Below are 10136 nucleotides of genomic sequence, written 5' to 3'. Positions count from 1 at the left end.
ATGAGTCATTCAATGGTATAATAGAGCCAAGTGTTTAACTTTCTCCCTAGCTTCTATATGCCCTCTTTCAGCTGAATAGATTGCTAGGTATAGTGCATAGGTATTGTGTGTGTGTGACGGTGACAGCATCTCTCCGACACAGAAGAGGGAAAACCACCATGACCTTGCCGTGTCACGATGGTGGCAGGAAGGGAGAGTGATTGTGATGCGTCGCCTGCCACAGCCACCCGTTATTATCTAGCTAGCAGTCCTAGCCTTGGTAATCACAAGGCATCAAGCGTGGGAGAAAGAGGAGCTCGGCAAAGGCAAGTGGTGTGGCGAGTGTTTTGTATCAGTACCTCATAGCCCGTGACCAGACCCCTTCACAATCACCCCCCCCCCCCCCCACTTGCCCCATCCTTGCTAAGCGCTATGGCCCGCAGTAGGTCCGAGTCCTCCCTCACTCACTCACTCACTCACTCACTCAGTGTCCTCCAACTCCAACCAGAAAATACAGATTGATTTGCCAGTTGGCATCAGTGTGATTATGAAAAGAAGCAGGCTCCAGTTATGGCAGCCATGTTGTTCTCTTCACCCCGACCTGTGGCTAGATGGCTAGATAATAAGAGAAGCAACATAACAGCTGTGTTATGGCCGGTAGAGCAGCTGGAGTCACCTCAGGATGGTTAGGCTACAGGCGCTGATTATGTGTTGAAATCACAAGGTCACGTCTTAGTAATGCTGTGATTAGTTTTCAGATTGCAGACTCTCGCTGAGGTTGCAAAGTGCTGCTGGCGTCTTTCTATCCCCCCATCTTACACTAAATCACACATATAACAGGCACATGGAAAGATACTCTCAGAGGACAGGAAATGGGAAGTGGAATTTCACATGTAAGTATTTGTGGCTTTACACTGGCTAGATGTCCTCAGTGCCTAAGTCGACAAGTTTACGAAAGCGTAATAAAGTGCAGTATATGTGACAGAAGACCATTTAACCAGAATACCCAGTAGAATCCCCTCTAAACTTTTTTCACGTTATTTATTATAAAACGACAAATACTTAGGGCTTAACGGAAAGAGTCACCCATTTTAAATGTTCTATCATATTTGTCTATCTCTGAGCTGGGTTCTATCGAGTCCAGGGGTCATTTCATGTTTTCCTGTTTCTCTGAGCTATTAGCCATTCAAGCAGGCAGAAACACAGCTGGTATGATGCATTTTGCTCATAGCTCAGAGATGCACAAATTTCAAATAATATTCAAAATGGGTGAATCTTTCCTTTTGTGTGTTGTAAACATATATTTATTCTATACACTGTACATGACTATACACAATAATTATGTCACGTTTTATAACAACACCATGCAGTACGGTATTTAGTTTAAATTGTCCTTGACGCCACATCAACCTCTTACAATAAATAGTAACACATGATCCCCTTTAGGGTAACTATACAGGTAAAACACTTTCATTTACATTAGTGGTTTCCCGTTTTTTAAATGAGTTGGTTCCTGATAATGTTTTGTCACCTTGTATGAGTGTCCGTTGCTTATTCCATTTCATTCTTATTTCACGTCCTCATAATCCACATTGTCTTATTCTACATCTTCTGAACAGAAGCTGTTCTATCTTGACCTTGGCTCAGACGCATGTCTACCAACTCCCTCGAGCCATGCAGATATTCAATGGCTTCTCAGAAATTGTCTTAAGTCCACTTTCTCTGAAGATGGACACCCATTATCCCACTCTGCCACCTCTGTTGACCTCTGTCGGCCTAACAAGTGCCTCCAAGCCGATCTTCACGATCTCCTTTTTTTTTCATTTTTTTTTTTTCATTTTATTTAACTAGGCATGTCAGTTAAGAACAAATTGTTATTTTCAATGACGGCCTAGGAACAGTGGGTTAACTGCCTGTTCAGGGGCAGAACGACAGATTTGTACCTTGTCAGCTCGGGGATTTGAACTTGCAACTTCCAGTTACTAGTCCAACGCTCTCACCACTAGGCTACCCTGCCGCCTTATCATGGTTGACAGACGATGTTGTTCTGTTCCAGGTCCTGGGAAGATAGACACTTCTGCCTGACCTCAGTCTCCTCGAAGGTGACTTTCTTGTTGTTCCTCTTGGGGTCGATCCAGGAGTTGTGAATGACCACGTTGTTGGGCATGGGCTCAGCCTCCACCACAGACACCACCCTCTTCTTCATCTTGCTCTTCAACACCTTCTGGAACTTTTGCCTGGTGAAGGCGTAGAGCAGTGGGTGAAAGATGGTCGTCCCGTAGGCCATGACCAGGAAACCCAACCGCAACTTGACCGTGAAGTCTGAGGGCCCTGCGCTGAGGATGACCGTGTTGAGGACTGTGATGGGCGTCCAGCAGAGCAGGAAGGTGGAGATGATGAGTAGGGACATCCTGAAGACGCGTTTCTGCCTCTCCCGCCGTTCCCGGTGGCGTTTAACAGCCCTGCGCAGAGCCATGAGGACGGAGACGGAGGTCCGCATGGACAGGACAGCAGGTGGGTTTCCGCCCCCTCTGACCGCCCCGCTGCCCTGGGACGCATCTGTAGATTCCACCTGCGTTGCAGTGGTCAAGGAGATGGTCTTCTTCTTGCGGAGCTTCTTCTTGGGCTGGTTGTGTTGGAAGCGGGTCCCGATGCGGATGTTCAGGGCCTGGAGTATCTTGTAGTAGGTCACCAGCATGACTACGGCCGTGAAGAAAAAGATGGGGATCTGAGCCAGGAGGTGGTAATACAGCCCCAGCTCTGTGTAGTACTCGTTAGTATGGACCACAGAGGCGACTGCAGTCTGGTTGACAGACTCCGAGCCAAAATCGCTGAAGAAGCCCACCTCCATGAAGGGGACCAGGAAACTGAAGAAGGACATAGCCCAAATCAAGCCCAGCAGAGCCACGGCGCGGCCCATGGTTAGCATGCGGTTGGCTGGACGCACTGAGATGTCGTAGCGGTCGACGGTGATGGCTAGCACGTTCGAGGCAGTGGCTACGCTAGCGAAGGAGACACAGGCCTCGTGGAAGCAGCAGACCAGCGCCGTATCAGCCTCTAGGGGGAGGAGTATTACCACGGCAGTCAGAGGGATGCAAGACACACAAACCTGGAACCAGAGAGATAAATAAGGATTAAGATTATCATTAGTTAAATTTGTCTCCTTCTACAGCAGATATAGTGGCCTGCTTCCTGAAGAATCTTGAGATTTGTCACAGAATAATTGCACTGCAATCATCTCATTCTAGACACTCACTGGAATTGTCCCTAAACATTGATTTAAGGTCAGTTTTGTGTTTTCCCTCCCAATGGTTAAAGTTTGTATTTTCAATGTATTAACTGATCCGAGGTCTGCGCCTAATGGAAACATCAAAGACTGTCACTCACTAGTACGTCTAGGACGTGCAGATTCATGGTGACGATGTTGGACACGGAGGTGATGAGGTTCTGCTTCATGCAGTAAAGGACCAGCACTGTCAGGTTGCTGCTTAGGCCCAGCACGATCTCTAGCAGCAGGAACCCTGTCAGCGACACCTGGAAATCCAGAGGGTAATAGCATTTTGTTTTACGATAATCATAGTATCACAATAATAGTATTGTAATAATTGCTTGTGTCGAGATATCAGTATGAAATTGGTTATCTGCTTTCATTGCGATATGCTTTAATCGTGATATCGGCTTTCATTGCGATATGCTTTAATCGTGCTATCTGCTTTCACGATAACTGACGTTGAACTACATTTACCCTCTTAATTAAAGTCGAAGTGGTATACATGTAAGCATGTACCTGGAAGCTGACGGGGTAGGGGGCAGCAGACTGGGTCATATCAAGGTCAGAGGGTTCCGAGGTGTCGAGGACAGTCACGTTGCTCATGGTGGCTTCTGAGATCAGCACAGGAGGGGTATGCATTATCCTAGAGAGACATGGTGACACACAGAGAGAGGAGGAGAGAAAGATCAGGCCAGAGACTGATTGCATTAACTTATGTATAGTGGGAGAGAAAGGTGTTGTGTTTCACCACAGAAGTGTATCGTATGCATGACTACTGACTGCCTCTCATCTATGTCTTACGTGTCTCATTGTCATTTCCTGATGAACTAGGTTATATGGGAGCATACAACAGTGTAGAAGAGGCTATTTCTATTCCTTTTAAATCTCATCTAGCTGATCTGTCTATCTATCTGTCTGGCTGTCTTTGTGACTTTGTCTGAGTGTATTTTTACCTCACTGAGATTCCATTTAGTGTGAAATGTGGCCAATGTGTGAACCTTTTCAAGTGTGGAAGTTTCAATCTCAAACTGATTTTGTGATGTCATCTTGATGGAATCTTTCAAAAGGTGGCAATTAAAAATCAAAAAGCCAATTTCCACAGTTTTCCGCTGTACTTTAAAAAAAATGGTGTTCTGCCGTGTGTGATAATAAGATTTTCGCTTTGTGGAAAGAGTGAAAATGAGTACACTCCCTTTATCCCTTCATTGCTGACACCTTTTATCTAGTGTTACGTTGTTAGCTGACTCAAACTAATAGTGCTTCACTTTAGTCAGTCGTGTCAGTGTTTTGTTGTTACGCTAGGCTTAGAGTTGTGTTTGTGGTTACTTTTGATCAATGTGTCCATGTTCTTTAGGTATTTCGCTTCATGAAACGTCCTTGCTTTGCTTTCATGTCTAGATATAACGCAGTTTCCCGTGTGATCTGCCCAGAGGCTGGTCATGTCCAGAGAAACTATCCAGAAACCAGACAGTCCTTTTGTGGCTCAATAGGCATTTATATTGCAGACACACTGTACTCACCTCTCCCTCGTGTGCCGTCTCCCCTTCAAGAGTCCATGAACCAGCCGGAGCCGACTTGCTGAGGCCCCGACAGGAAATCACAAGAACCAACCATAGTTCTGTAGTAGCAATGCTTTTATAGTAGTAGTAATACCAATGCAGTAAATCTCCACTTGGCGCACTTTCATTCCTGATGGTGCAGCCTTTTGTCTAAATAATGGGAGTGTTATGATGCAGATGAGTGCAGTCGGGGCCAACTGAAACTGCCTTTCTTTGGATCCTTCCTTTTCTATTTCCACGGATACAAACTCAGCTCCACCACGAGAGAAAGACCAGTCCACCTTCAAAACATTTCTCCATTTACTTTACCCAGAGGCTTTATACAACAGTGATGGATCACAGAGGACGGCCCTATACTCTCGTACATCCAATAAAAAAAACACTGTATTCCGGTTTGGGGAAAGCGCCGAGGATTCATTAAACGCAGGAACACACGCACTCGTCGTCCGCGGTGGGCAGGGAGAGGATGTGCATCGTAGCATCCAGCCACGTGGTTTTACTAAATGAATGGTTTCTTTTAGGCAGCTGCTTGGCAAGCTTTTGTTATTTGACCTGTAGTCCTCCTCGGATCTTAACAGAGGCAGAGCAGTGCCTGGCTGATACTCAACTGTCCTCCCCTCTTCCTTCTGTACGTATTCCCTCCGACACCCTTCAGAAACACCCCTCCATCACCTTCCAGAGAGGAGAGTAAAGGTCAATGGCGTTTCCGTCTCCTCACACTTTGTAATTCCACTGGGGTGAGGCAGGATCACCTCCGTGCTGTGGCACCTTATTCAAAGTCAGACCAGGCTGGGAGGAAGGTCATTAGCTGCTTTGGAGAGAGAGAGGAGACTATATTACAACACTGGGCCATCAGCTATGTGGCATTTGGTGCGCGCTCTCTCTCTCTCTTTCTGTCACAGAGTAGGAGAGTGGGACAAATCAGGGGATGACATCATCCTTCCGTTTATTTTTCCTCCCTCAATCGTCGTCCTGGAGAACAAAAAGATGGAGAGAGGAAGAGACGTAAATGAAAGGAGGATAATGAATGAGAAGAAAGTGTGTCATGATATTTCAGCCCCAAATGATCATTGTCCAGACAGTCTGAGCTGTATCAGTACGTTAAATCAACCCAGTGATAGATCTGCCTGTCTGTTGTCATTGTGTGTTTTGTTAATAACCTCTAATCGGGTTTGTATTGAATTAATCCCCCCCCCCCCTAGAAAAGGGGGTGGAGAGAGATGGAGAGACACAGAGAAAGGTGATCTGACTCTTGTTTGATTACTAGTGGATGTCTTACTTATTATACCTTTGGCTATTCAAGGCCTGTCATGCGTTTGTTTGACAAATGAGCCCTCAGCCTTTGAACTGGTCCTTTGTGCAGGCTCCCTCCCTCTGTCATCTCGCTCTCTCTCTTTCTTTCTCTCTTCATCTCTTTCTCTCTCCATCTTTTGCTGTGTCTGTCTGTGTGTGAACATAAGCTTAAGAGGGCCAGAGACTAGCAGTGCTACTGGGAGAAGAGACAAGCTCGTATGTCACAGAGCATATGACAGTGTATGATCCGTATGACACAGAGCATATGACAGTGTATGATCCGTATGACACAGAGCATATGACAGTGTATGATCCATATGACACAGAGCATATGACAGTGTGTGATCCGTATGACACAGAGCATATGACAGTGTATGACACGGAGCATGTAACTGTGTATGATCCGTATAACACAAATCATGTAACTGCGTATGATCCATATGACACAGAGCATGTGACAGCATATGATCCATATGACACAAAGCATGTAACTGTGTATGATCCATATGACACAAAGCATGTAACTGCGTATGATCCATATGACACAGAGCATGTAACTGCGTATGATCCGTATGACACAGAGCATATGACAGTGTATGATCCGTATGTCACAGAGCATATGACAGCGTATGATCCGTATGACACAGAGCATATGACAGTGTATGATCCATATGACACAGAGCATATGACAGCGTATGATCCGTATGACACAGAGCATATGACAGCGTATGATCCGTATGACACAGAGCATATGACAGTGTGTGATCCGTATGACACAGAGCATATGACAGTGTATGACACGGAGCATGTAACTGTGTATGATCCGTATAACACAAAGCATGTAACTGCGTATGATCCATATGACACAGAGCATGTGACAGCATATGATCCATATGACACAAAGCATGTAACTGCGTATGATCCATATGTCACAGAGCATATGACAGCGTATGATCCGTATGACACAGAGCATATGACAGCGTATGATCCGTATGACACAGAGCATATGACAGTGTATGATCCGTATGTCACAGAGCATATGACAGTGTATGATCCGTATGACACAGAGCATATGACAGTGTATGATCCGTATGACACAGAGCATATGACAGCGTACGATCCGTATGTCACAGAGCATATGACAGCGTATGATCCGTATGACACAGAGCATATGACAGCGTATGATCTGTATGACTCAGAGCATATGACGGCGTATGATCCGTATGACACAGAGCATATGACAGCGTATGATCCGTATGTCACAGAGCATATGACAGCGTATGATCTGTATGACACAGAGCATATGACAGCGTATGATCCGTATATCACAGAGCATATGGTTTTGTTTCTGTAATTTCACGCAGTGGCACTGCACACAGAGGTTAAGCCACTGGATTTCAGTTATTCACTTGCACGCATGACAGCTCACAGTGCACTCTGAGAAGGTGGGTGTGTGTGTGTGTGTGTGTGTGTGTGTGTGTGTGTGTGTGTGTGTGTGTGTGTGTGTGTGAGATGAATGGAAGGCTCAGGCTGTTATGAGAACGGTGTGTTTGCACAAAAGCCCCCGTGCTCCGCTCCACGCTAAGAGCAAGGCTTCAGAGACACCGCGCTCATAAGTGATGCTTAACATTATCAGAGTGTGGAGTAAGTGGGCAGGCAGGAGAAGGAGCAGAAATATAATCCCTTTGGATGAGACTGTGTGCTGTGTTGGTCGAGTTATGTCTCTACTGTGTGACTGTAGGCTGGCGTAACAGACAGGCAGAGACTGTGCTAGAGCGCTATGGTTCTGTACATGCAGTGAGTGCACACGGCTGGTGGTTCTTTGTCTGTTGGTACAATACGAGTGAGAAGTTTGCAGGCTTTTTGCTCCAGTTGTTCTTTTGAACTCTGCTGATAGTGTGCACGTACTGTACATTATGGTGGCGTTTTGTGTTTTGACAACCGTTCCTCACGGTTCAGCAGAGGTAGTAAATGAGTGCTTTTGGCAAGAAGTCATTACTGTTGTCATTTTGAGTTTGTTTTTGAACGCATCTGAAATGCATTTATTTGCTTCAGTGTACACACTGACATTCATTATCAAGCGGGCTATTGTAACAGAGAATGGAGAAATCAGTGCAGTGATAGATGTTTACCTTGTTCTCTGAGGTAGTCGCGTGTGTGTGTCTCCGTCCTCTACCCCACAGCACTGTCAGCATAGATAGCCGGGTGGAACACTCCCTCCCAGGTAGAGTGAAGGAGGACGAGAGAGCGAAAGAAAAGGACCTGAAGCCGCTGAGGCGGTTTCTGGCTGTGCGTGACAGGTAAGATGGTGTAGTTAAGTCCTCAGGGTGTGTAAGGATCCAGGCTGGAGTAGAGAGATCACTGTTCTGCTCTCTGGCTGTTCTGCGCTCTCCTCTCCTTCTCCCACTCTCACTCGCTCCGTCTCGGGGGAACTAATAGCCCTTCCTACTCACCTCGCCCACCCTCCCTCCCTTCTCTGGCAGCGTGTCTCTCACACTTTCTATTTCTCTCTGTATCATCCTTTCGCGCTCAACATTTTCCCTCTCTCTCTCACTCTCTCTCTCTTCTCTCTCTCTATCAACCCCCTCTCTTTCCCTATTCTCTCTTCCCCTCTCTACATATCCTCTTTCCTCTGATTGGTCTCATGTAACAGGTCCCTCATTTCTTTTTTTTATTTGTGGGAATAATTTTAAGTTTCCTATATTAAAATCGTTTTTTGTTGAAATCTTGATGATTTTACAGTATATATTTTTTTACCCAAAAAATATTCAGTCGTGGGACAGTTTTGGGAGGTCTGTAGGCCCACTGCTCTTGTGTGTCTGTAGCCTAAGTGGCACTAGCTCCACAGACAGACATGACACCTATCAAGCCTGTGTTGTTCAGTAATGGCTATTTTCTCCACATAAGCTCTGGAACACAGTCATTAGGATTCACATTCCACAGATTGGCCCGGTTTCAGTACTGAAATTGGGATGTCAATGTCAGGCAGAGGATAATGATGTCATATTTTGGCAGGAAATGGAAAAATTAAAGAGGAGCTGTCTCTGTCTCAACTCCGAGGCTTCAGAGCACATACTGTTTTCTTCAGAGGGTATTTTCCGCTGGTGCCGGTGTCACTAGATTGAAGGAAGACATCTCGGAATTGTGCCAAAGGTCTATTTTATTTTTTATTTTTTTTATTATCTGTCGCTTTCTTTCTCCCCCTCCCCCTCTCTCTCACTCTTTGTCTTTCTCCCTCTCTTTGTCGCCATGCCAGTCTGTGTGTTTGCACTCTCTAGAAGACCGGGCTCAGCAACTGTGGCGATTGTAATGGTACTTGAACCCTAGTGGACTTTTGGCCAATCATCGGTTGTTATACACCTGTCTGATAGGACAGACATAATTACCCTCAATCCATTAGTCACACTAGCCTGGTTGCCAGATCCGACTGTTTTATCTAACTCTTTTGTTGATTTGAATGCCAAATGACACTGTGAATGACAATGGAGTTGGCTAATTTATGAAGAATATCTGGCAACATGACCAGGTTAGATTGGATGCAGCCTGTAGGGAATATACAGCTCTGGAAAAAATTTAAGAGACCACTGCAAAATGATCCGTTTCTATGGTTGTACTATTTCTAGGTATGTTTTTGGGTATAATTTACATTTTTGTTTTATTTATAAACTACTGACAACATTTCACCCTAATTAAAAATAAAAGTATTGTCATTTAGAGCATTTATTTGCAGAAAATGACAACTGGTCAAAATAACAAAAGATGCAGTGTTGTCAGACCTCGAATAATGCAAAGAAAATAAGTTCATATTCATTTTTAAACAACACAATACTAATGTTTTAACTTAGGAAGAGTTCAGAAATCAAATGCGTCTTGGCATGCTCTCCACCAGTCTTCCACATTGATGTTGGGTGACTTTATGCCACTCCTGAGTGTAAAAATTCAAGCAGCTCAGCTTTGTTTCATGGCTTGTGACCATCCATCTTCCTCTTGATCACATTCCAGAGGTTTTCAATGGGGTTCAGGTCTGGAGATTG

At 45.1% G+C, this 10136-nt stretch overlaps 1 protein-coding gene across 1 annotated transcript; it reads right to left on the bottom strand.

The window, feature by feature from the left end:
* Positions 1–396: 396 nt before the first annotated feature.
* Positions 397–8623, bottom strand: LOC110490279 (G-protein coupled receptor 22). The gene is made up of 5 exons (XM_021563578.2): positions 8235–8623; positions 4771–5781; positions 3767–3893; positions 3367–3513; positions 397–3088 (listed from the first exon to the last, which is right to left on the bottom strand). Exons 3-5 carry the CDS (start codon positions 3887–3889, stop codon positions 2003–2005), a joined length of 1356 nt encoding a protein of 451 aa, XP_021419253.2. The 5' UTR covers positions 3890–3893; positions 4771–5781; positions 8235–8623; the 3' UTR covers positions 397–2002.
* Between the last annotated feature and the right edge of the window lie 1513 nt (positions 8624–10136).

Source organism: Oncorhynchus mykiss, chromosome 15 (genome assembly GCF_013265735.2).
Source record: "Oncorhynchus mykiss isolate Arlee chromosome 15, USDA_OmykA_1.1, whole genome shotgun sequence".
Classification (NCBI taxonomy): domain Eukaryota; kingdom Metazoa; phylum Chordata; class Actinopteri; order Salmoniformes; family Salmonidae; genus Oncorhynchus; species Oncorhynchus mykiss.
The sequence above is the reverse complement of the archived record's forward strand: the minus strand, read 5'-3'. Positions and strand labels throughout refer to the sequence as shown.

Excerpts from the sequence above, each read along its gene's own strand:
- LOC110490279 (XM_021563578.2), bottom strand. The coding sequence starts at position 3,889 with ATGCATACCCCTCCTGTGCTGATCTCAGAAGCCACCATGAGCAACGTG. Across the intron at positions 3,514-3,766 it reads CCTACCCCGTCAGCTTCCAG|GTGTCGCTGACAGGGTTCCT; the intron begins GTACATGCTTAC and ends CTGGATTTCCAG. Across the intron at positions 3,089-3,366 it reads TGCACGTCCTAGACGTACTA|GTTTGTGTGTCTTGCATCCC; the intron begins GTGAGTGACAGT and ends CTCTGGTTCCAG.